We start from the raw sequence: 23,956 nt of genomic DNA, 5'->3' as shown, positions 1-23,956 counted from the left end.
TGGCAGGCAGTGATCACTAACCCCAATTTGTAATTGAAGAAACGGGTCCAGAGGGCAGCCCGACTTCCGCTCTGCGTGAAGAGGCCCGGGATTCGAACCCTTGGTTCCGACACCCAGGGCTCCCGCGCAGTGAGGCTGGCTGGGCGAACTACATTTCCCAGCAGGCTCCGCACACGCGCGCAAGCCCAGTGGGTGCGAGCGCTGCCCGGACAGACCTGGCGGCGCCGGGACCGGGAATCCGGGAGCGGCGGCCGCTGGAGGACTGTTCGGCTGGGGACAATCTGGGGGGGTCTCGAAGTCCGAGGCCACCTCGGTTTAGGAAGTGAGTGCCTCGGTGGGCAGAGCGGGGTCCGGAGGCGGCGGCTGGGGAAGGGGGTCTGAAGTCTTGAGGCTGGGGTCCGCGAGGGGACTGGGGGCTTCACTCGTAGCTTTAGGTGGACTTACGTTTTCAGGCAGGATTCTGAGGTCCGGGTCAGAGTCCGGGGTTGGTCTTGAGCGTGGTCTTGGAGGTTTTGAGACTAGGCTCCGCTTTCTGGCGTCTTGGATCTCTAATATTGAGTCTGGAGTCCTGGATCTAGTCGTAGGCTGAGGTCCTGAGTGCGAGGTGTCGGGGACCTGCACCCAGCGCGTTTGTGTAGTCAGGCTGAGTCTCCAGCCTGGGTTACAGGTCGCGCTAGGGGAGACTTGGAAGAACCAAGTCTGGGGGAATAGGGTCCACGGGTGGGGAGAGGCCTGGGCTGACAGGTCCAGGGGCGTACTCCCAGGTTCCGAGCCTATGAAGCCACTCTCTTACCACTGCCTATTTGGCATCTGGATTTCCTCAGCCGTAAATTGGAGACCATACCTTGCAGAGTATGATGGGGGCTAGATTCTGTGTTCTACACGGACAGCACCCACCTGGAGCCTGACACCATGCTGGCACTCGGTTAGTCTTATCTTTGAATCTCTCTTGCAGATGCTGGCCTGAGCCTGGGGTCCAGGCATGGAATTCTTGACAGCTTCGCAGTCTCCCGCGGGCCCTCCAGCTATGGACTTGGAGGAGCCCAGGGACACACTTTCACCCTCTCAGGACCTACCCCCCCGCTGCCAGTGGGACCCGGTGCCAAGACGCTCTGGCAGCCTGGGACAGATGGAACTCGATGGGCCGAGTATTGAGGACCTGGTACCCCAGTTTGAGGCTCTGCCTGGTGATCTGGTGGGCTCGTCCCCGGATGGACCTCCCTGCCCTTTGCACGTGGCCACGGGCCACGGCCTGGCCTCTGGGGACATTGCTGATGGCCATGGGCTCTTGTCTGCCGAGGCCGGCCGGGACGACCTGCTGAGCCTTTTGCATTGCCAGGAATGCCCTCCTTCCCAGTCTTGTCCCAAGGAACCTCCGGACCCTGCCCCTCGCCCACTGCAGCCCCCTGAGGACCCAGACGGAGATACCAGCGCCCCGGAATGGGCGGAGGGAGCTTCTGCCGAGCAGGGTGGCAGCAGGAGCTCCAGCAGCTCCCCAGAACCCTGGCTGGAAACGGTTCCTCTGGTTGCTCCCGAAGAACCACGTGCCAGTACCCAGGTAGAGCCTGTCCTGCCCCCCAGGGGACCTCTGCTGCCAGGAACCAAGCCAGGGCACTCAGTCCTACCCCTCTTCTATCTTCTTCCAGAGCCCCAAGACCCCGGTGCCATACCCTGCCCTCCAGGAGGGTGAGTGTCCCGCCCACCCTGGCCCCAGAGATTTAGCAATTTCAGAATCACCCCAATCAGGCTCCTCCCAAAAACGGCACAAAGCTTCCCAGTAAGGAGTTGCTTCTAGAGAGGCTCTGAGGTTGGTTGAGTAGATTCCAGATGGTGTGGGAGAGAGTGGTGAGAATGTTCTAGAATGGATGGGGACAGGAGGGGCAGGCGTGGGATTCATGGCGCTGGGTTTTAGAGCAGGGGCTGGCAAATTACCGTCTATGGTCAGATCCAACCCGCCCGTTTGGGCTTGTCTCATGAGCTAACAGGGGCTTTTATGTCTTTAAGTGGTTGGAGAAAAACAGAGCAGCATTTCTCGATGTGTGAAAACGATATGCAACTCCCATTTCCGTGTCCACAAATAAAGTTTTATTGAGACACAGTCCTGCCCATTCATTTACATATTGTCTACGGTGGTTTTCATGTTACAACGGGCAGGTTGAGTAGTTGCAGTGCAGACCGACTGGCCCACAGAGACAGACTGTCTGCAGTTTGGCCCCCTGCATAGAAAGTTTGTCAATCTTGGGATGCCTGGATGGCTCAGTCGCTGAAGCGTCCAACTCTTGAGCTCAGCTCAGGTCTTGATCTCTGGGCTGTGGGTTCAAGCCCCGCGTTGGGCTCCCGGCTGGGTGTGGAGGCTCCAGGGTGTGCTTTTTAAAAAAAAAAAAGAAAGAAAGAAAAGAAAAATTTGTCAATCTCTGCCCTGAAAACATGGAAAGAACCAGTTCTGGGCACCTAGAATGTTCTAGGATTTCCCCCTAGACTACCTAGGGCTGCAAGTCAAAGAGCAAGTTTTATGGTTGTCGGAAGGTGAAGCTCGTTTGGACTTAGAGTTCCAAGAAGGTGCTGGAATCATGGGTGGAGCAATGACTTACCTTGGGAGTTCCAGAACTTGGCATTTTGCCCCGTGGTTCTAGGTTTAAAAGAACCTGGGCTTGAACGTGTTCTAGAATGGTGAACAGAGCTGTCTAGACTGGGGAGTTTGGTAATCATGGAGTGAATAGAGCTTATCTGCTTATAGTTCTAGACCAGGGGGTGTTCTAGGCCTGTGGACAGGGCTGTCTGATTCCAGAGTAATCAGAAAGTTCTAGAGTCGTGCTGTACAATAGAATCATAACATGAGTGATGTGTGACTTTTTTTTAAAAAATTGCATTTAGTGTGAGAGGGAGTGTGTGCATGTTAGCTGTGAGAGGGGCAGAGGCAGAGGGAAAGTCCCAGCCAGGGGCGCCTGGGGGGCTCAGTCAGTTAAGCATCTGCCCTTGGCTCAGATCATGATCTCAGGGTCCTGGGATTGAGCCCCACGTTGGGCTCCCCACTACTCCCTTCCCCTCTGCTGCTCCCTCTGCTTGTGCTCACTCTTTCTCTCTCTCAAATAAACAAATGAAACATTAAAAAAGAAAACCCTGAGCAGACTCCTCACTCAGTGCGGGACCCGATACAGAGCTTGACCCCATGACCCTGAGATCAGGACCCGAGCCGAAATCAAGAGTCAGCTGAGCCAGCCAGGTGCCCCTATGTGTGACTTTGAATTTCCTAGTTATCTGCTTTAACAAAAATAAACATGGGGCACCTGACTGGCTTGGTCAGAGGACGTGGGACTCTTGATCTCACAGTCATGATTTCAAGCCCCATGTTGGGTGTAGAGATTGCTTAAACAAAAAGCAAAAACTTAAAAAAAAAAAAACAAAAAAACAACGGAAAAAGTAATAACATTTTAAGTAACTCAGGCGAGTTAAGGTGTCATTTCCACATATAATCAACATCTTAACAATTATTTTACCTTTTTTTTCATACTAAATTTCCAAAATCCAGTTTGCATTTCTGAGGTGCATAATCCCTACACGTGTGTGGCCGCTAGAGTACTAGGTGGTGTGGTTCTAGAAACCCTGAGTGGACCTGTTTGTTTTTCCAGAATGCTTAGATCCCAAAAGATAGTGGGCAGAAGGGGCTTTAGATAAAACTCACTTCAGGTCATCCAAAGCTGGGGCCTTCACCTGCAGTTCTAAACCAGAAAAGCAACCACTCCTTGTTAGGACATTCTAGAACTGGCTGGTTCTGGATTGCTCAGGAATTACGGAGCCTTGACTGCAGAGTTCCCGTGCAGTGCTGGGCTAGGTTGGTGGAATTCTAGAACTACACGCAGAGTTGCTCTTTTCTGGACTACTGATATCCTCTTAGGTCCGCTGGGATCAGCCGAAGTGTTCCGACCATTTGAAGATGTTCCAGAACCATAGGAAGAGCCAATGGCCGTGATGGCCAATGCCATTACGATTAGGAAGTTACAGAGTCATGGAGTAGGAAAATTTGGTTCTGGAGGGGTGCTGATTTCTAGACCCTGCAGAATCCTGTGGGGTGGGACCTGTGGAAAAGCTCTGGAACCACGAGGAGCCATTTGGGGTTCTGGATAGTGTGAGAATTTTAGACATGGGGGAAGTCATCTCTTCCTGCTCTGATTGGGGAGTTCTGGAACCGTGGAGTTGCCTGCAGTCCTGGGCTGAGAAGGGAGAGTTCTCAAACAGCCGGAAAGCTGACTGGCTCCGGATTGATTCGGGGGATTCCTGAACCTTTGAGAGCAGTTGTCTGTGGTTTTATAAGGTTGCTGGTTTTAGAAATGGGAGTGCCTGGTTCTAGCTGGATGACAGAATTCTAGAAAGCCAGGGTGGAGGTGCCCGAGTGCTGGAGTACTTCTGGGATCTGGCCTCGGTTCTAGACTCCGGGAGGACTCTTGAAACTGCCCCATGGACAGAGTCCGAGTCCGAGCTGGCTGTAGACAGACAAGAGGTCTCTAGATGTCTAGCTCCTGAAGATGAGATGGTTCTGGAACAGTGGGTGGATGCGTGTGGTTCAGGGGGGCTAAACCACGGGGTAGAACTCTGTGCTTCCAGACCCCTGAGGGAGCCGAGACCCAGGGCAGCGCCCGTGGGGTTGGACAGGCGTGGTTGGGGGCTCGCAGGGGCTGACCGTCCTCCACTGTTGCCTTCAGTCCCTGGTCCCTGTGACCACGAAGACCTCCTAGACGGTGTCATATTTGGGGCCAAATACTTGGGCTCCACCCAGCTGGTGTCTGAGCGGAACCCGCCCCCCAGCACACGCATGGCCCAGGCCCGGGAGGCGATGGACCGCGTCAAGGTGAAGCCAGGGCTGGGCAGGTGGGCTTCCCCGGGGCCAGTGGGCGGGTGGGCGGATGGGCTGCCGGCCAGGTCCCCTGAGGCCCTCGGAGCCCAGCACAGCAGAGGCTGGGTCTTCGCAGACCTCTACCTCCCACCCACCCCCCACCCACAGGCCCCCGACGGGGAGACCCAGCCCATGACGGAAGTGGACCTCTTCGTGTCCACCAAGAGGGTCAAGGTTCTGACGGCCGACTCCCAGGTATGGGGCCGGGGCCGGCTGCCGGGGTATGGGGGCCCCGCTGAGGGCCCGCACAGCCCGCCCAGGCCCGGTGTCCCCCCACTCCCAGGAGGCCATGATGGACCATGCCCTGCAGACCATCTCCTACATCGCGGACATCGGCAGCGTGCTGGTGCTCATGGCGCGGCGGCGGCTGGCCCGGCGGCCGGCTTCCCAGGCCCCCAGCCACAAGCTCTACAAGATGCTTTGCCACGTCTTCCACTCCGAAGACGTGAGCAGCCCTGCTCCGGGCATTCTGGTGGGGGGGTTGGCGTTGGGGGGGAACTCAGGCTGGCTCCACCCTCTTCCAGAGTCCTCCTGGCCATGCTGTCCCCACAGTGTCCTCCCACTGGTCCCCAATGCTGGCCGCTGTCTCCCTCCCCACCCCCAAAGCCCCTGGCCCTTCCTGGAAGCCCCGGAGACTGGGGGCCGACCCCGAACCTTCCCGGCTCCAGACCCTTCTTCCTCCCCTCCCCCCAGAGATTCCCCAAGACAATGGCTGGTTTCACAGTCCCCAGAAGCCACAGGGGATCCACTGCCGCCTGGGAATCGTGCCCCTGCCACGGGGGTGGGAGGGCTCGGCCCTGAGGACGCCAGAGGGTTTGGGGGACCTGAAGGAGGTGGGTGGGGCACCCCCCAAGAGATGTCACCCATCGGCGTGCAGGCTCAGCTCATTGCTCAGGCCATCGGCCAGGCCTTCTCCGTGGCCTACAGCCAGTTCCTCTGGGAAAGCGGCCTTGACCCCAGCCAGGTGGGCGCCCAGCAGAGCCAGGCCGCGGGCCCCGGCCACCTCCACAACGGGGACCTCGACCACTTCTCCAACAGCGAGAACTGCAGGGAGGTGAGCACACGGGATGGTGGCCCCTCCCCGCCTCCCCCGGGGCAGCCCTCATGCCCCCCCCCACCCCGTGTCCCCCCTCCCAGGTGTGCATCGAGAAGCGCCGGGGCGAGGGCCTGGGCGTGGCCCTGGTGGAGTCAGGCTGGGGCTCCCTGCTGCCCACGGCTGTCATCGCCAACCTGCTGCACGGGGGCCCCGCTGAGCGCTCGGGGGCCCTCAGCATTGGGGACCGCCTCACTGCCATCAACGGGACCAGCCTGGTGGGGCTGCCCCTGGCCGCCTGCCAGGCCGCTGTCCGCGTGAGTCCACGCCGTGGGGTGGCCGGGGTGTCCTTCCCTGGTGCCCTCTGGAAGGGGCAAGGCAGAGTGTGAGGTCCCACCCACTCGGGTGTGCTGGGGAGACAGAGCCTCTGAGAGGGGGCGCTGCTGGTCCAGGGGGACCTTGATGGTGTGGGGGCAGCATATGAACTCAGGCAGTCTAGCTGCAGGGCCAGGAGCCCTCCTCTCCGCCACGAGGCTGCCAGTGTGTTCTTGAGCCTTGACCCTTGTTGCCAGCTGGGGAAACCGAGGCCCAGAGCTGGGGAGGACTTCCCATACCGTCCAGCATGTTACTGAGCGAGCGTGGCAGATGCTGCTAGAACCGTGCTCTTGACGGGGAAGCTGACACTGCAGATGTTCTAGAGGATATTCTAGAACCATAGGAAGAGATGGGGAGGGGAGAGGTCACCACTTGGCCCCAAGGCCTCCTGGCTTGAGTCTGTGTTCTTAACTGCTTCTCGAGGGGTCTTCTAGAATCCAGAGCCTTGACTCCGAAGCTCCATTTCACGAGTGGATAATCTGAGGCCCTGGGGTGCTACAGTGTGCCGAGAGGCCCGACGGCACCCTGGAGTCCCCACTAGGCCAACAGCCCCCGTCCCGCGCAGGAGGTGAAGTCACAGACCTCAGTGACCCTCAGCATCATCCATTGCCCGCCGGTCACCACCGCCATCATCCGCCGGCCACACGCCCGCGAGCAGCTGGGCTTCTGCGTGGAGGACGGCATCGTGAGACCCTGGCCCCAGGACGGGGAGGTTGGGGGGCGGAGTGGGGGCTGGGGGCCCCAAGCGCGGCCTCCTGAGCCACCATGGCATCTCTGTCCCCACGCCCTGCAGATCTGCAGTCTGCTCCGGGGCGGAATCGCAGAGCGCGGGGGCGTGCGCGTGGGGCACCGCATCATCGAGATCAACGGGCACAGCGTGGTGGCCACGCCGCACGCCCGCATCATCGAGCTGCTCACCGAGGCCCACACGGAGGTGGGCGGGCAGTGGGCGGGGAGGGGGCGGGGCCTCCTGCCAGCGCACCGCCCCCCAGGAGTCACCACCTCCTCTCTGCCTTCCCCGCCCACAGGTCCACATCAAAACGATGCCAGCGGCCACCTACCGCCTGCTCACCGGCCAGGAGCAGCCCGTGTACCTGTGAGCAGCCACCAGCGTCCCCTCCTTCCCACCGCCGTGCCTTAGCCCCGGGGGCCCTGGGAGCCCTTCTGTGGAGACTCCAAGGCTTCTCAGTGCCCTGTTGTTTTCTGACGGAAAACATTAAATGCTAAAAAAAAAATGGGCGAAATCTTGGCTTGAAGTCTGAGGGGTCGAGAGAAGAAAGACAAAACCAACTCTCACTCCGTGTCCTTTCCAAAAATCGCCAGACACCAGTGTTGTGAAAATACTCTATTTATTAAAAAGACTGGCAGAAGGAGGCTGGGTTCTAGGTTTTGAATGGGAAATGGAGTCCCAGCTCTGGGTTTGGGCCCGTCCGGGGGGAGGGGGGAGTATGGGTCAGCCCGGCCACCGGGGAAGGCATCACAGGTCAGTGGCCGGACCCCAGTCATAGCCGTCCTCATCGGAGGATTCCATATCTCGAGCTCGTGTAAACTTTTTCTTCAGGGCTTCCCGCCCATATGTCCTGGGGATCAGGAAACAGGAAAGGCTGTGGGCGGTGGGGAGGCTTGAACTACCCTTACCTGAGGCTGACTCTCTGCCAGGCACAGTGTGTGTGGACAGAGATGAGCAGGACTGTTGCTTTAGGGGTCAGCCCTCATTAACGAACTCCTATGTATCCTTCAAAGCCCCATCTCATGTCTTGTCCTTCTGGAAGCTTTCCCACTCCTGTCAGGAAATGGGCCCTGACTACCTAGGGTGGAACTGGCCCTACTGCTTTTATCTCGCCCACTAGGCTGGGAGCACGTGAAAACAGCTTGGTTCCAGGTCCCTTCATCCCCTGAGGCTGTGTCCCAGGAAAAGGGCTGAGGGGCTCCAGTCTGGAGTACAGGAGCTCTTACCGCACACTGTCCTGTCGCCTTTGACCGTGGTGGGGGTGGCTGTCCACCTAGGAGGGGAAGAAAGGAGATCAGCACTTCCCCCAAAGTGAGGAAAATTGGGATGAAATGCGCCCCCTCCCAGCTCCCCACCTTGGCCCAAGCAGTGCTGCCCACAGGCTCTCCTCGCTCACAAAGCCTGCAACTCCTCTCTCATTTTTAGTGAGAAGATACGCTGGGATGGGGGTAGGGAAGACCTTGGCTGAGATCCCCTAGCCTGTCAGCACAGGAGGAGCTGGGTTTCCTGTCTCCAGAATTCCTCAGAGGGTTGCTAGGAGTTCATAATCATGTATGGAAAGTGCTCAGGATAGTGCCTGTCCCATAAGCAAGCTTCCATGGACAGTTGAGCAGGTCGGGTACTGCTCAACTCCTGGGAGTACATCATAGATGTGTACATTTTCACATTTAATTAAAAAGGGCCTGGAGGAAGGGGTTCCTTTGTCAGATTTACCGAAAGGCACTTTGGGGGCTGAGGCAGCCTCACAAAGAATACTATATGTAAATATTTGTTATTGGTAAACACCCAAGTCCTATGGGCTGGGACTTGGGTAAGCACATTCAATTTAAACCACCACCTTGTGACGTGGAGATTGATCTGTTCCATTGGATCCCAGATAAGGAAACACTGCGGTTAAAACATTTGTTTAGGGCGCCTGGGTGGCTCAGTGGGTTAAGCCGCTGCCTTCGGCTCGGGTCATGATCTCAGGGTCCTGGGATCGAGTCCCGCATCGGGCTCTCTGCTCAGCAGGGAGCCTGCTTCCTCCTCTCTCTCTCTGCCTGCCTCTCTGCCTAGTTGTAATCTCTCTCTGTCAAATAAATAAAATCTTTAAAAAAAAAAATAAAATAAAGTTGTTCAGTGACTCATGGGTTCAAATGGCCTAGGTCTGGGTCTGAGACACTTCTGTTTGTTAATATCTTGGGGGGAAACAGGCCCTCCCCCACCCTGCGGTGTGTCTCAGCCCCATCCCAAGACCCCTGCCAGGGCCACCCCGGGTCCTTGCTCACCTGGGCCCCTTGGGGACTGGAGGCTCTCCCATGATCCCGCAGGCTCTGGGGCTCATCCGCCAGAACCGGCTCCGAGGACCGGGCCAGAGCTGGCGCTGGGGGACCCTCGTCCACGTCCGTGTGGGGCCCGCCCTCGCCGTCGGTGTAGCCCTCGCCGTCTGTCTCATAGTCGCTGTTGACCCGGCTGTCACAGCTCAGATCCGCGGAGCTGTCCGCCAGGCCGCGGTGTGGGAGCTCCAGGTTGTCCTCCGAGGAGTTGTCCAGCTGTGGGGCAGGGCGCCCAGGCTGAGCCAAGACACCCCCCAACCAGCCAGGCCCTCCCTGATCTCAGACCAGATCCCTGACCCCAGACACCAGCCTTCGATCTCAGTCCCAAACCAGGTCATGACCCTGACCTCAGGTCAAAGCTGGACCGCGGACAAGCCCCCACCCCTGACCCGCACCTGGTCCTCCGCGGTCCAGATGGGCCGGGTCTGCTGCTCGCGGATGATGGCCTTGAGCTCCTGGTACCAGCCGTCACTCGTGCCATGCAGGGGGATGGTGGCTGCGAGGAGGGGGGCATCAGCGCAGCGGAGAGCCTTGCCCCAGCCCCATCGCCTGCCCGGGCTCCCGGGCTCCCAGCCCACCGGTGAAGAGGTGCTCGCTGTGCTTCCGCAGCTCCCGGGCTTGCGCGTAGAGGCGGCGCGAGCTGCGGCGAGACGCGGGCGCCAGCCACTGGCGCAGGGCTTTGAGGGCCCCGCGGCTCTCGGGGGCGCAGAAGACCACGATGGGGTAGTACTGCAAGTAGTTGAGGCGTTCGATCGCCGACGGCGTCACATCCAAGAGCGCATGCTTGTTCTGGGCCCAGGCCACGTGGAGGCGGGGGCGGGGGAGGAGTGGGGGCGAGGGAGGAGTGGGGGCGAGGGAGGAGTGGGGGCGAGGGAGGGGAGAGGAAGAGACCGCCGAGACAGAAACACCGAGACAGAGTGGAGACGAGTCACGAGGCAGGTGAAGAACAGCTCATCAGAGATGCGTGTGCGGGGCGAGGTCAAGGTGAAGCCCGGCCTCGCACCGCAGGTCCTGCAGGGCGGAGATGGCCCAGGGCTCGCCTGTCCCTCCCAAGCCCCCACATCACAGCACCTCCCCGAGGGGCGCTGGGGGAGTCCCCGCTTACTTTCTCCGCGATCATGCGCACGGTGTCCAGCTTGATGATCTTGGAAGGTCTGTCCGCCCTCAACACACTGTCTGTGGCGGGGAGAGAAGCCGGCGGCTTCGGAAGGGCGCTCGCCAGCAGCCCATATGCAAGCCCACCTGCCCCTCCCCCGCTCAAGAACCCACCCTGGCTCCCCGTCGCCCGGAGAGCAAAACGGCCGCAGTTCCCCGAGCCTCGCGCCTGACGCTTCACGGCGCTCAGTCTCCCTGCTGACCGCGGCCCACACTGCTACTGACCCACTGGGAAACAGCCTCGGGGACAGAACGTCACTGGCTCAGGGTCACGAAGCCAACAAGGGGCAGGGGGAGGAGCCTGAATTGGGGTCTGTGTTCCAGACACTGCCTCTGCCAGACTTGACCCCCAACTCCAGGCCTTTGCTCAGACTGTGGAAGGAGCCTGGTCTCCCATCCCCCATCAGTCCTCCAGGACTTGAGAGGGAGCACTGCTTCCTCCAGGAAGCCCTCTAGCAAAGCCAGGCAGCTGAAGGAGGAGACACGCCCTGCCCTGGGGCACGGAGGGGAGGCGGTTTCTTTTTTTTTAATTGTTACAAAATGTGCATAAGGTAAAATGTGCATAGCATAAAATGTACCACCTCAACCCTCTCTAAGGCACAGCTCCGTGGCACGAAGCACACTCACGCTGTCATCCCCACCCTCCATCTCCAGAACTTTCCATCTCCCCACACAGAGACACTGTCCCTGTGAAGCACAGACTCCCCAGCCCTGCCCTGGCCCCGGCTCCCACAGACTCCTGTCTGTGTGGACGGGACTCCTCTGGGGCCCTCCTGGGGTCCTGCGGGATGAGTCCTTCTGGGTCTGGTTGCTCTCGCTGAGCCCAGTGTCCTTGGGGTCCCTCCATGTGGTGGCAGGTGTCAAGGTCCCTTCCGTCCTAAGGCTGGACCATGTTCCCACGTGGGGATGGACCGAGGCGTGTTTACTCATTGGCCCTGGGTCATGTCCACAGTTTGGCCTCCATGGACAATGCCACTAGGAACTGGGGGGAGGGGCGGGGAGGGCGGGGCAGGGGTCAGCGGTCAGCGTGACCCCTGCCCTTTACTTTTCTGGGGTGTAGACCCAGATGTGGACTCACCGGCTGGGTCAGATGATGACTCTGTGTTTGACTTTCTGAGGAGCTGCCAACTGTCCTCCCCAGTGGCCACCCCGCTCCGTTCCCCAAGCCACGCACGAGGGCTCCAACTTCCCACATCCTCACGGACACTGGCCATTCATGTTGGCTTTGACACTATGGCCCTCAGGACCCCGGAGCCTCCTCCTGCGGCCAAGTTCCTGTCCCACAGACCCTGCGTCCCAGGTTGCTCTTGGAAAAGCCTCCTGGAAGGCTGCTGAGCCCCGGTGGCAGTGAGAAGGCCAAACGGACACCTCCTGAGACGCTCACACCTCCCTCGGCGGGAACCCCACACCCGGGAACCTCAGCCATGAGCCGCTGTCACAGATACATCTGGTGAGCGCAACAGGCCCATCCGAGAGACGGGGAAGGGAGGTCTCAGGGAGGGCAAGCCACCAGCTCGGGGCCACCCAGCCACGAGCAGGAAGGGATTTAGGACACGGACTCCCCAGCACTGCTTCAAGCTGACAGGTGCTCGTCTAACGGCCTCTCTCCATCAGAGGACCCTCCAGGAGCTCGATGAGCTGTTGTGTCTGCAAACGCCTCTCCCCCTCCTGTGGGGGCTCCTGGGATCTCAGCCCCATGGGGCTCTGAGCAGAGGCTTTCTGTGTTCAGTGCATGCGCTCTGCAAACGTTTCTTGCTGGACAGCAGCCGCAGGCAGGATGTAAGTCAGCAGGCGTGGCTGTCTCCCAATAAAGCTTTATTTGTAGATTCCGAGATTCGAAGTTCATTAGCATTTTCACGTGTCACAAAATTTTTCTTTTCACTTCTCTTTAACCATTTAAAATGTGTAAGTACGGGGCGCCTCAGTGGCTCGCTGGGTTAAGTGTCCGACTGGGGATTTTTGGCTCAGGCTGTGATCTGTCAGTTGTGAGATCAAGCCCTACAACGGGTTCCCTGCTCATGGGGGGGTCAGCTTGAGATTCTCTCTTTCCCTCTGCCCCTCCCCCCTTGCAGGTGCATATTCTCTCTCTCTCTGTAAAAATAAATAAATCTTTTTAAAAATGTGAAAATACCATTGTTAGTTAGCAGGCTGTATTAAAGCTTAGCTGATGGGCCAGATTTGGCCCAGGAGCTTTAATCTGCTGACCCCCTAAGCTAGCTTGTTTCTGGAGTCGTTAATTTGGGGCCTCCGCAGGGGAGTGTCTCTCTTGTTCAAAGCTGTGTCAATGGCTCAGTAAATACCTCACCCACAAACGAGGGACCGGGTGGCACGCTGGCTGCCTGGTGAGCTGTGTTAAGAAGGATTCTGAGGCTCTATCTGGACAAAGAGCGCCAAGATTGATTCCGGACATCGGCCCCCAGCATTAGAGGTGTGCTGGCGCCTCGTGTGCTCACATCTCCACGGGCTGCCAACAAACAGCAGTCGCAGCAGCCCAGCCATCAAGCTGCTTTGGCCCCAGCGGCGGGGGAAAGTCTTGTCAAATGACCCCGCCCCCCACAACAAGGCCGCTGTAGGACCTGTGTTCTCACCTGCGATTTCGAACTGGTCAGGCATCTCAGCAGTCAACTTCTGCATCGCGATGTCCGCCACAGGCCCCAGGATCACCACCGGGCGCTTGAAGCTGGCTGAGGGGCAGCGAAATGAAAACAATCAAGGTCCCATGTGTAGTGAAGTCTGCTAGATCTAGCCAGGTCCATGGCCGCTCAGCTAAAGACTACATCTCCCAGCGTCCACTGCGGGCAAGGACAGCCATGTGACGGTATCCCGGCCAATGGGGTGCAAGCACGGTTGATGGGTGCGGTGCCGGCTTGTATCCTTCCGGGAAGGATAGGAGCCCTCTTCGCCTACCCGCCTCGTCTGTTACTTAAAAAGAGGGGTCTTGTTTGTGTCTGCAGGGGTCACGTGGGATCCGTTAGAGCCGCCGAACCCAGCTAACTCAGTGGTCAGCAAACTACAACCCAGGGGCCACGTCTGGCGCACCACCTGTTTTATGAATAAAGTTTTATTGGAACACGGTCACGCCCACTCCTTTAGGTATTATCTCTGGCTGCCTTCCTGCAGAGCTGAGTTCTTCTGGTGGACACTACCCAGCCCACAAAGACTAAAACGGTGCGTCTCTAACCTTGTACAAGGAAGAGTCTGCCAACCCCTGGACGGATGGATGCACCATTTTAGCCAGGAGGAAACTGGCGCAGAGGGCACCGTGACAGGAGAAAGGGGGTAACCAGCACCCCCCTTTGTACCGTGACTCTGTTCTTGTTCTCTTTTCCCAGACTCCAGGCCTTTCTCTCTCTCTCAAAACCTCGATACATTCAGATTTCTAAACATTCTTTGGTCAAAATTAAATTGGTGGCTTTTTATTTTTTAGTCTTTCTCAAAATTTAAGTGTTTCTCCTCTCCTGGACGTTGGAGGGGCAACTGCGGAGCCGCTCAGCCCATTCCCATCCCTCTGGCAGATTTTTTTCTTTTTTCTTCTTTCTTTCTTTCTTTTTTTTTTTTTTTTAAAGATTTTATTTATTTGACAGACAGAGATCACAAATAGGCAGAGAGGCAGATGGAGAGAGAGGGAAGCAGGCTCCCCGCTGAGCAGAGAGCCGGATGCGGGGCTCGATCCCAGGACCCTGGGACCATGACCTGAGCCGAAAGCAGAGGCTTTAACCCACTGAGCCACCCAGGCGCCCCAGATGTTTTTCTTTTAAAGGTCTCTGCCCCTGCGGTAATTCCCCCCCCCCCCCCCCCCCCCCCAAAGCTGTGGGCAAGGGCTCGCTTCCCCCACTGCAATCTGGATGGGCCCGTCTCTGCACCAGCCCAGTGCTCAGAGGAAGGATCTATGATCTACACTCTGCTTTTGTGTGTATTTCCAAATATTTGATTAATTTCTTACGATTTTTAGCTCTTTTTTTTTGAAATTACCTTTTAAAATATACATAACCTAAAATTTACATTTTACTCTACATTTGAAGGTGTGCAGTTCAGGGGCATTCAGTATATTCACAGGGCTGTGCGGCCACCACGCCTACTTTCAGAATATTCTCATCACCCCATCAGCAGTCACCCCCCCCCCATCTCCTCCCGAGACCCCATGAGCTCCCTTCCCGTCACTGGAGGAGCCTGTTCTTGACGTGTCACGCACGTAGACTCACACTCCCTGTGGCCTTCTGTGTCTGGTTCCCTCCCTAAGCGTCCTAGGCTTGAGGTCTGCCCCCAGGGTGGCGCGCTGGGATATCTCCCTCCTGCTCGGGCCGAGGGACCTGCCCGCGCGTGGGGGGACACGCTGTGTTATATCCCTTCATCTGCTAAGCATTCGGTTGTTTCCAAATCTGGGCTGTTGTGAATCACGCCGCTGCGAACATGCGCGTGCACGTTTCGGTCTAATACCTGTTCGCCCTACGCGTGTATTTTAAAGGGTGTCTGTTTGGCGCCTGCAGCACCCACGGAATGTGCAACCCCCCACGCCCCGCTGTGCTGACTGGTGCCACGTGTGGCTGCGGAGAATTACAACTCGGCTGGTCTGAACCAACATGTGCTTTGAGTGCAAAATACACACCAGATTTCTAACACGGTGCATGCACAGAAAAAGATGCGAAGTATCTCCCTGACAACTTATAATTGTATTATCGATTAAAACGATACTTTGGATACATTAACAAGACACCTTATTTAAACTATCTGTAACCATTTCTTTTTTGATCATATATGTGGCTAACTCGATTGGAAATAGGAATTAAATTTTTTAAAGCAAAGAAGCCCTCTCCTGTTTCCTCGGGCACCCCACAATAACCCCAAATGGGTATTTTTGGTGGGAGGAGAGAGATGAGGATGGGGGCTTCCGAAGAACACGTGGTCCACAAATTCAGACTATCTTAGGAGCCTTCTTCCCGGCCCCACCCCTTGGCCCCGGCCCCGCCCCCGGTCCCCCTCGCCCCCCCCCCCCCCCCCCCCCCCCCGCCCTGGAGACCCACCTTCTCGCAGCACCACGCGTTCATAGGGCGGGTAGTGCCCCTGCCTGGTCAGAGCGGACAGGTCCTCGCGGCTCCGATGGGTGGTCTTCTTGGCTCTGCGCCGAAGGCCCCGCAGCCGCCAGAACTCGGCCCGCGCGCTGGAGCCCCCGGAGGCACCCGGCCCGGCCCCCACGGCGCGCTGGGCCTCCTCCAGACTGGCCAGCTGCTCCGCCCTGGGGAGAAGCAGGGGGCTGGTCACCGAGGGCAGCAGAAAAGCAGCCCGGGGACGGTGGGCGGCGAGGCCGTGCCGGTCTGCGGCGGAGCAGCGGAGGCCGAGGGGGGGCGCACCTGCTCTGGTTGGGGATGATGCCCCGCTCCTGCTCCCGGAGGTCGCGCCCCATGCGCACGGCCAGCCAGTGGCCCCCGCGGGCGCGGCTCTGCCCAGGGCCGGGGTACAGCGTGTCCAGCACGTGGAAGACGTCCCCGCGGGTGAAGCCCAGGCCCGACGGCGGACTGGCCTCCAGCTCGAAGTGCGTGCGGATGTAGAAAGAGTCGCCCACTCGGGACTGCACCATTTTCCGGAAGACTGCGGACAGGGGAGGCTCTGTGAGCACCTGGGGCCGCCGCCGGGCCCCAGCCCTCTGGGCCACACACACACTCACTGTCCTGCTTCCGCTGTGTCACCAGCGTCACCTCCTCGCCCGGTGGTAGCCCCAGCAGGAACTGCACGGCCTCCTCCCGGGTCAGGTTCCGGAATGGCACATCATTCACCTGCCAGGAAGGGAGCCCGAGATGGGACACAGCCCCAGCCGCCCCCCCCCACTCCCCGCGCTGGGCATCCCAGCTCCGCCCCTGGACAGAGCCCCCTCCCAGGAGGAAGACAGCGGGGACTAGACGTGGTGCCCCGCTGACAGGGGCAAAGGGGCCCGGGACAAGGACACTCAAGGCGGTTAAGATTATAAAATGGGCTGAAGGAGGCGATGGTTCTAAGGGCAGGAAAGGCACCAGGAAGGCATGACCCCTCTGAGGTGGTGGCCCAGATGAGCCGTGTCCTGGTCAGCAAGGTCGTGATCCGGCCAACAAGGTCATGACGCTGCGGGGGAGGCTTTAAAAATGTTCAAATGTCCGTGGCGGGGGGTGTGCCCAGCCCGTGGGGCAAGCACAGGGGAGGACACACGGGCAGGAACAGACCCCGGAACTGCACCCACTGCCAGCTGTCCCCAGTCACCTGCAGAATCTGATCTCCCTCCTGGATGCCCTGCCCGTCAGCCGGGCTGCCCTCCTGCACCCCCGACACGAAGATGCCCACGTCATTGCCCCCAGCCAGCCGCAGCCCGATGGTTGTGCCCTTGGGAAAGCGGACCACCCTGGAGTCGGGGCTGTACCTGGCAGGGGAGGCAGAGGCCGCGTCAGGCTGGAGGGGGCAGGGAGGGGGTATGCTGGGCGTCCTTGGGAGAGCCCCCACCCCCTCCGGGCCTCAGTTTCCCAAACGGTGCCATATGGTAGGCGCATCAACAGACTGGGGCCAGAAGGCAGGACCATGTGTCCTAGAGAGGCGGCCCCTGGATGTGTGGGCCTTGAGCCAGCGGGCTTTCTTTCTGGGGGACATACCCGCGGTCCTCCACGCTCTGGCTGCTGGACACCCTGTAGATGTCGTAGCTACTTGGCCTCGGGGAGTCTGAAAGGGAACAGCAGTCTCTTTCCAAAGCACAGGGACTGGTCCAGCCGCCATCCCGCTGCCGGATGGCCCCCTACCCTACAGTGCTGTCACTCAGCCCTCCACCCTCCCCAGGGAGCCGTCCCTGACCTCTAAGGCCCATGCCAGCCTCTCCTGCCCTGCCTGGCACAGACTTACTGGCTGGGATCAGAAAAACCAGAGGGACGCTCAGAGTGACCACCCTTCCCCAATCAGCTCACCTGGTTCTGAGACGGTTCTAGAATCCACCGAATTTTCCCGATGAGGTGGGGGGCTCTCCCTGGAGGGGAACAGACTTGGGGTGAAGTGGGGGTGGATGCTGAGAGGCAACTGTTGGAATTCTGACTTCGCTGCACCCGGGTTCAACTCCTGGTCCTGCTCCTTCCCAGCTGGCAACCACAGGCGCCGCTGCTCTCTCTGGGCCCCGGGGATGGCTCTGGCAGCCATGTGAACTAGTTGGGGAGGGGATCACCCACCCCCAAACCCGACAGTCCTAGGGGGCGCTGTGGCTGTAACCCGCAAAGATCACACATCAGAAGGGACCCGCCAAGCCACCCCAGCTCTGGAATCTTGGACACAGCATGAGGACGTTTCCTGGCATGTGGAGCTGCTAGGCTTTGGGGCAATTTGTTACACAGCCGCAGATAACAGAGAAACCCCCTGCCTCACAAATGCGGATGCTTAAGCAGGATGCCCACTTTCTTATCCCCACCTGTCGGGCACTTAGGTTTTTAAAGATTTTTATTTATTTGGTTGACAGAGAGACACACAGTGAGAGAGGGAACACAAGCAGGGGGAGTGGGAGAGGAAGAAGCAGGCTTTCTGCTGAGCAGGGAGCGAGACGGGGGGCTCGATCCCATGACCCTGGGATCATGACCTGAGCTGAAGGCAGATGCTTAACGACTGAACCACCCAGATGCCTCTGGGCACTTAAGTTTTTAGGCATTGTGTTGTGTCCCCTCAAAATTCATCTGCTGAAGTCCTAACGCCCCACCCCATCTCTGCGTGGGACAGTCCTTGGAAATAGGGTCATTGTGGATATAATGAGCAGAAAGCAGGTCCTACCAGTAAGAGCAGGGCGCACCCACCCTGATCCCTTGTGACTGGTGTCCTTACGAAATGGGAACACTTGGACACATAGACAGAGGGGCACAGAGGGGAGATGATGTGAAGACGGAGAAGGGTGGCGGGGAGGGGTGCTACTGGAAGCTACCGGAAGCTAGGAGAGAGCCCCACCCCCACCAGCAAGCCTCCAGGCAAGCCTCCAGAGAGAGCGTGGCCCCACCCACGCCCTCCTGTGATGTCCTAAGCCCTCGTGTCTTGTCATAGCCGCCAGAGGACACAATGCTAGGTCACCGCCCCCCCCTCCCCATCTGTAATCAACATCATAAGGAACAGGAGCCCTCAGACCTCAGCACACATCCATGGCTGATGGCTGTTGTGCCCCGAGAGAAAATCCCTAAAGGTACGTGATGCGTTCTGGAGTCTTCTGGGCTGTGATGTGAAATTCAGTTCCTTCTGCATTAAAGTCGGGTCATAGCAGGACGAAGAACCCAGAGCCAGTCATGGGGGCAGGGAGGACTATGGGTGGACAGGGGAAGCCTCTTCCAGGCAGGCTGCCAGGTGCAAAAGATGTATGTGCCCATGTTTCCCTCGGGCTCGACCCTTCTGGCTGAGGGCGTACGTACTCGGGGGAGTCGGTTTGACTGGCGTCCAAACTCCGTCGCACGTGCCGGGGTGGCGGTGGGACATGGGAGGGCGGCGCCTGGGACAGCTCCGAGCCGAGGTCCGAGATGTCTGCAGGGCAGAGCACAACCCCTCAGGCCTCGGCCCACACCTTCCAGACTGGATCCATTTCACAGATCAAAACATCAAGGCCCCTCGCAGCAGAGGGGCCCCGACCGAGTTACCCGCCTGCTCTGACTTACTGTGTGGCCTTGGGCAAGTTTCTGTCCCTCTCCGCGCCTCTCCGGAGCTAGGCTCGCCAGTCCCCGCCAGGCTCTGCCCGGCACTCTGTGCCTCCCCTGCCCTCCACTGAACCCCCAGGGCCTGCTTCCGGCCCCTCACCGTCCAGGAGGGAGCTGTCGCTGTTGCTGTCGCTGACGGCCGGCGGGATGTTCACCAGGAACTGCCCTTGGTCCCTGAGCACCAGGAGAGTCAGCTTCCCTTCCGACTTCTCTATCAACCGCCGCGTGTCGCTCAGAGACAGATTCTTGCTGGACACACCATTGATCTAAAAGGAGCCGGGAAGGAAGAAGACGAGAAGGGAGTTAATGCAAAATCGGGGATACCAGAAACAGATAGTCTGTGCAGTGTGGGTTGGGGATGGATGGTTAGAAACACATAATACCCAAGAATTCACAAGAACAGCCAATCTCTAGAGGAAATAATAGAATTGGATTCCTCTTGCTTCGAGGAGACCATGCCTGAAGTACGTCCCACAAAAATTCCAGAATCGGCCAATTTTCTGAGGGGCAGGGTGGCACTAGGGGAAAATTAGAAGCAGGCTGACTCCCCATCTTCCTAGAAGGGGAACTTCTCAGGAGACCCAAGGAACAGTTGTTAGAAACAAGTCTAAATAGGGAACAGGGAGTAGATAGCCAAGATACTAGAAGAAGACCATTGTAGTAGGTACTAGGAACAGACATTTAGAGGTGCATTAGAAACATAATTTGGGGAAGGACTTAGGGTCCTCTCTGGGGCGCTCCGGGAATCCCTTTCCAACATTTCCCCAGTGGTGTGTCTGTTTTCATCTACCCCGGGGATTGTGAGTTTCTCTTTCCCCCCCTGCTGGGTTACCGATTTCTAGCATCTGCCCCAAACCACTAGAAACAGACAATTCCTCCGGGTCACTAGAAACAGGTAACTCTGAAGAGGCTCTTGAAGCAATCCACTGGAAACGGTTTGGAAATCAAACACCAGGAATCATTAGAAACAGGTTTTCAGAAGAAGAGTCTGGAAAGAAACCAGCTCTAAGGCAGAGCCGCGCCTCTAAGCCTGGCCTCTGGACCGTCAGCACCGAACACCCAGGGCGAGTTCTGGAAGGAGCGCCATGGCCAGCCCATGGGATTCTGGGAATACTGGAACCCGATATTTGGCCGCGTTAGAGGAGAGAATGGGGGCAGGAGGGAGCCCGCGTTGTCCTCTCTAACCTTTGGGAAACAGGCAACACCCAGGAGGCCCATGGTTCCAGCCAGCTCTGCTGACCTTGTCTGTGGCTGGGTCTCCCTGTCCTGTCCCCAACAGGAAGTCTGGGCTCACCTGTAGGATGAGGTCACCTTCCTGCAGCCCACGGTTCCTGGCAGCCAGGCCCGAATCGGTGATGTGCTTGATGAAGATCTGACTGCCCAGGGTGACCCCGAACTCTGTAGGGGGAGGAGGGAAACTGAGGCAGGGCCTGGGGTCTGGGCTGCGGGCTCCTCTCATGCTCAGACTTCTCACCTGCCCTCGACCCTCCCGCCGGCCTTCCGGGCCACCCACCTGAAGGGAGAGCTCGGGCCTGGCCCCCTCCACGCCACCCTGGGGCTGTTCTGACAACCCACCAGCCAGGATCGTGATGTCAGCACAGAAGGTCACGGCCGGGGGCCTGGGAAGGAACAGCGCCGTGGTCCCCGCTCCCCAGCGCCCTGCTCCATCACCCCACGGATGCTACTAATGACATCACCACCAGGGTTCAGGATGTGACCGTTGCTATTAAAATCCCAGGGTGGGGGGCACCTGGGTGGCTCAGTGGGTTAAGCCGCTGCCTTCGGATCAGGTCATGATCTCAGGGTCCTGGGATCGAGTCCCGCATCGGGCTCTCTGCTCAGCAGGGAGCCTGCTTCCCTCTCTCTCTCTCTGCCTGCCTCTCTGCATACTTGTGATCTCTATCAAATAAATAAATAAAATAAAATAAAATAAAAAATAATAAAATAAAATAAAATAAAATCCCAGGGTGGGGGACCGCTGGGTGGCTCAGTTGGTGAAGTGTCTGCCTTCGGCTCAGGTCATGGTCTCGGGGTCCCGGGATCGAGCCCCGCTTTGGGCTCCCTGCTCAGTAGGGAGCTTGCTTCTCTCTCTCCCTGCTCTCGTGTTCCCTCTCTCTCTCCCTCTCAAATAAATAAAATCTTTAAAAAATAGTAATAATGGTAAATAAAATTCCAAGGTGGGGACAGATGTTCTGGTGCCATCTGTCACATCGTTACATTTAGAATTCTAAAGTCCCAGGGGCGCCTGGGTGGCTCAGTGGGTTAAGCCGCTGCCTTCGGCTCGGGTCATGATCTCAGGGTCCTTGGCATTGAGCCCCACATCGAGGTCTCTGCTCTGCGGGGAGCCTGCTTCCCTCTCTCTCTCTCTGCCTGCCTCTCCATCTGCTTGTTATTTCTCTCTGTCAGGTAAATACATAAAATCTTAAAAAAAAAAAAAAAAAAAGATTTAGAATTCTAAAGTCCCAGTGCTGCCATGGACTCGAGATAGGGTTGGAGGTCACGACCCCGTTGGTGGCATGAAGGGGATCCAGTGATCGTGACGCTCCATCCACGTCCAGTATGTGGACTTCCTGGGGCCGCTCGACATCGTCACAAACCTAGTGGCTTTAAAATGATACCGATCTGCAGTCTCATAGTTCTGGGCTCGAAGTTCTAAAACCTGGGCGCAGGCAGGGCTGGTCCTCACCGGGGCCCCAGGGAGCCCCGGCTCCTGCCCTTACCTGGCCCGCGGGCTGTCCCCTCAGCTCCCCGCTAGCAGCGCAGGGTCTGCCCGTCTCTGGGACCCCCGCCCTCTGCATCCCTCTCATGAGGACCTCATGGGGATGCCAGGCCCCCAAGAAACCAGGGTCACCCCCACCTGGGAAGGCGTGACAAGGTCCCCTCTGTCTCAGGAGGGGACACATCCACAGGTTGCGGGGTCCAGGCCAGGCACATCGGTTGGGGGCCCTTACTTTGCTGACCACAGGCCACGCAGGACGGGGGCCAGCGCAGTGGTGGTGCCTCTCAGCGGGAATCAGTGGGAATGCTGCACCGCCCGGCCCCAGCGCGCCCCGGCCGCGGGCTCACCTTCGCTTTCTCGCCTCCGCACCAGCACGGATTTCAAGGGCCTCATGTGCACGTCCTGCCGCGGCAGCCGCTTGAAGCCGGACACCAGGGCCAGCCCGTTAGCCTCAGAGCTCGCCCCGGGGCTCCTGCGCCCGTGACTACCAGCCCGGCTCCGGCGGCCCGCCCTTGGCCGGCGCGAGCGCTCGTCCCAGGAGTGGCCGGAGCCACTGGACGTGTCCCCTTCATAGCCGCGGCCGTGGTCGACCTCGTCGGAGTCCCGATGGCCCCGGCCGGAGGGGCTGGTCTTGGTGGCGGGCAGCTGGATCTTCCGGGGACGCTTCACCGTCTGTTAGGGGAGGAAGCGGGGGGCCGGCTCGAGGCTCTGCCCCCATCCACTGGGTGGTCCTGGGGAACCCTGGCCCCCTCTCTGGGCCTCAGCGTCCAAGCTGTGAAATGGGGACGAGAGTCCACTTGCTTGGAGAAGCTTACACTCCGACTGCCCCTGGGCTACAGGACCAGGTGGGGCTCGGGCTGGGGGGAGAGGCGGCCCCTGGCCCAGAGGCTGCCCCTCCCGACCCCCCCACTCACAATGTTGGCCAACTTCGTGCAGGTCTTGAGTATCTGAATGGCAAAGGTGGAGGTGACACTCTCCATGGAGACCCCATTCACCATGACGATGTGGTCCCCCAACCTGAGGGAGGGGGCTGGGTCTCAGGGAGGAGCCCTCACAGGGGAGCCCTCTCCCCAGGCCTTCCCTGGGGGCTCCTAATACTTTCCCCAGTGCCCCACTTTGGGGTAGGCACCCCCAGTTCTGCAAGGCCTGCTTCTAATTCGCTGGGGTCCCATGTCTCATAAAGACCTGAATTGTTCTGGGTCTCAGTTTCCTCATCTGTAAAATGGGGCCAATCATAGATGCTTCTATAATAATAAAATGCAACCACAGAACAGGAGCTATGATTATAATGGGTGTCTTCATACCCCTCATTTCTTCTGTGCATCCCCTCTTCCTCTGTCTGGGTTTCAACATCTCTCTCTCTCTCTGAAGCTGTTCCTTGAGTCTGGGCTGAACCAGATCACCCATGAGTCGCTCAGGTCCCTGAGCCATTTCCCCCCAACATAACTCCCCAGAGCCTCCTGCCCCCAAAGGCTCAGGACACTGGGTCTCCCTCCAGCCAAAACAGCCTTCCCAGTCCTCTCATTCCAGGAATGCCTGGGGCCACTATGACCCTCAGAGCTACATCGGAGGACTAGAAAGTGCATTGGGGAGAGGGAGGGCCACATCGCTAACTCGGTCCTGCCACCAGCTCCAAGCCCTGTGTTGCCGGAGCTAGAAGGCAGCAGGCACTGTGCTGGCTCCTCGCTTTGGCCCACACAGGTCCCTCCTCTCAGCCAGCACCCCTGCTGCCTCCCTACTCACCGCAGTCTGCCCTCCGCTGGTCCCCCGGGCAGCACATCAGACACAATCACGGACCCACTGGGCCGGTCTCGGCCACCAGAGATCGCAATGCCAAAGCCTCGCTGGGGGTCCTAAGAGATGAGGAGACATAGGATGAGCATCTGCTTCCCCTGGGGACAAAGATTCTCCCATCCAGTCAAGCAGCCCCGGACCAATAGGACATTCCTGTTGGTGCCCACACGGGGAGAGGGAGGCTTCACCTTGCAGAGCGTGGCCGTGTGCTGTTCCCAAATGGTCAGCTCCTCCATGTCCAGCACCTGGAATGAGGGGACGCAAGGTAGGTGTGAGGCCAC

The 23,956-nt window shown here is 58.6% G+C and overlaps 2 protein-coding genes across 4 annotated transcripts in view; one reads left to right on the top strand and one right to left on the bottom strand.

Moving 5' to 3' along the window:
• Positions 1 to 99: 99 nt before the first annotated feature.
• APBA3 (amyloid beta precursor protein binding family A member 3) lies at positions 100 to 7,492 on the top strand. The gene is made up of 11 exons (XM_059388649.1): positions 100 to 322; positions 956 to 1,558; positions 1,647 to 1,686; positions 4,701 to 4,846; positions 5,000 to 5,086; positions 5,175 to 5,336; positions 5,769 to 5,945; positions 6,029 to 6,241; positions 6,865 to 6,984; positions 7,093 to 7,233; positions 7,328 to 7,492. Exons 2-11 carry the CDS (start codon positions 983 to 985, stop codon positions 7,397 to 7,399), a joined length of 1,734 nt encoding a protein of 577 aa, XP_059244632.1. The 5' UTR covers positions 100 to 322; positions 956 to 982; the 3' UTR covers positions 7,400 to 7,492.
• Positions 7,493 to 7,629: 137 nt separating this feature from the next.
• TJP3 (tight junction protein 3) overlaps positions 7,630 to 23,956 on the bottom strand; it is a 27,176-nt gene continuing 10,849 nt past the window's right edge. For 2 of the 3 annotated variants that reach the window (XM_059388646.1, XM_059388645.1), the window contains exons 2-21: positions 23,864 to 23,920; positions 23,625 to 23,734; positions 22,796 to 22,898; positions 22,229 to 22,553; positions 20,457 to 20,560; positions 19,263 to 19,428; positions 18,884 to 18,992; positions 17,417 to 17,475; positions 17,111 to 17,177; positions 16,728 to 16,884; positions 16,162 to 16,270; positions 15,848 to 16,085; positions 15,521 to 15,732; positions 13,088 to 13,183; positions 10,450 to 10,520; positions 9,923 to 10,133; positions 9,740 to 9,840; positions 9,297 to 9,560; positions 8,256 to 8,302; positions 7,630 to 7,879 (exon numbers count right to left, since the gene is read on the bottom strand). In XM_059388646.1, the coding sequence (XP_059244629.1) occupies positions 7,777 to 7,879; positions 8,256 to 8,302; positions 9,297 to 9,560; positions 9,740 to 9,840; positions 9,923 to 10,133; positions 10,450 to 10,520; positions 13,088 to 13,183; positions 15,521 to 15,732; positions 15,848 to 16,085; positions 16,162 to 16,270; positions 16,728 to 16,884; positions 17,111 to 17,177; positions 17,417 to 17,475; positions 18,884 to 18,992; positions 19,263 to 19,428; positions 20,457 to 20,560; positions 22,229 to 22,553; positions 22,796 to 22,898; positions 23,625 to 23,734; positions 23,864 to 23,911 (2,700 nt within the window). In that variant the 5' untranslated portion in view covers positions 23,912 to 23,920 and the 3' untranslated portion in view covers positions 7,630 to 7,776. Of the gene's footprint in view, positions 7,880 to 8,255; positions 8,303 to 9,296; positions 9,561 to 9,739; positions 9,841 to 9,922; positions 10,134 to 10,449; positions 10,521 to 13,087; positions 13,184 to 15,520; positions 15,733 to 15,847; positions 16,086 to 16,161; positions 16,271 to 16,727; positions 16,885 to 17,110; positions 17,178 to 17,416; positions 17,476 to 18,883; positions 18,993 to 19,262; positions 19,429 to 20,456; positions 20,561 to 22,228; positions 22,554 to 22,795; positions 22,899 to 23,185; positions 23,266 to 23,624; positions 23,735 to 23,863; positions 23,921 to 23,956 lie in introns of those variants that run through there. The other variant, XM_059388647.1, reaches the window with a different exon arrangement.

Source organism: Mustela nigripes, chromosome 2 (genome assembly GCF_022355385.1).
Source record: "Mustela nigripes isolate SB6536 chromosome 2, MUSNIG.SB6536, whole genome shotgun sequence".
NCBI classification, from domain to species: Eukaryota; Metazoa; Chordata; class Mammalia; order Carnivora; family Mustelidae; genus Mustela; species Mustela nigripes.
The sequence above is the reverse complement of the archived record's forward strand: the minus strand, read 5'-3'. Positions and strand labels throughout refer to the sequence as shown.

Bases quoted from the DNA above. Each gene is read 5' to 3' on its own strand.
- APBA3 (XM_059388649.1), top strand. From the start codon at position 983: ATGGAATTCTTGACAGCTTCGCAGTCTCCCGCGGGCCCTCCAGCTATG. The intron at 5,946-6,028 runs GTGAGCACACGG...CCCCCCTCCCAG, and splicing joins ACAGCGAGAACTGCAGGGAG to GTGTGCATCGAGAAGCGCCG. The intron at 6,985-7,092 runs GTGAGACCCTGG...CACGCCCTGCAG, and splicing joins TCTGCGTGGAGGACGGCATC to ATCTGCAGTCTGCTCCGGGG.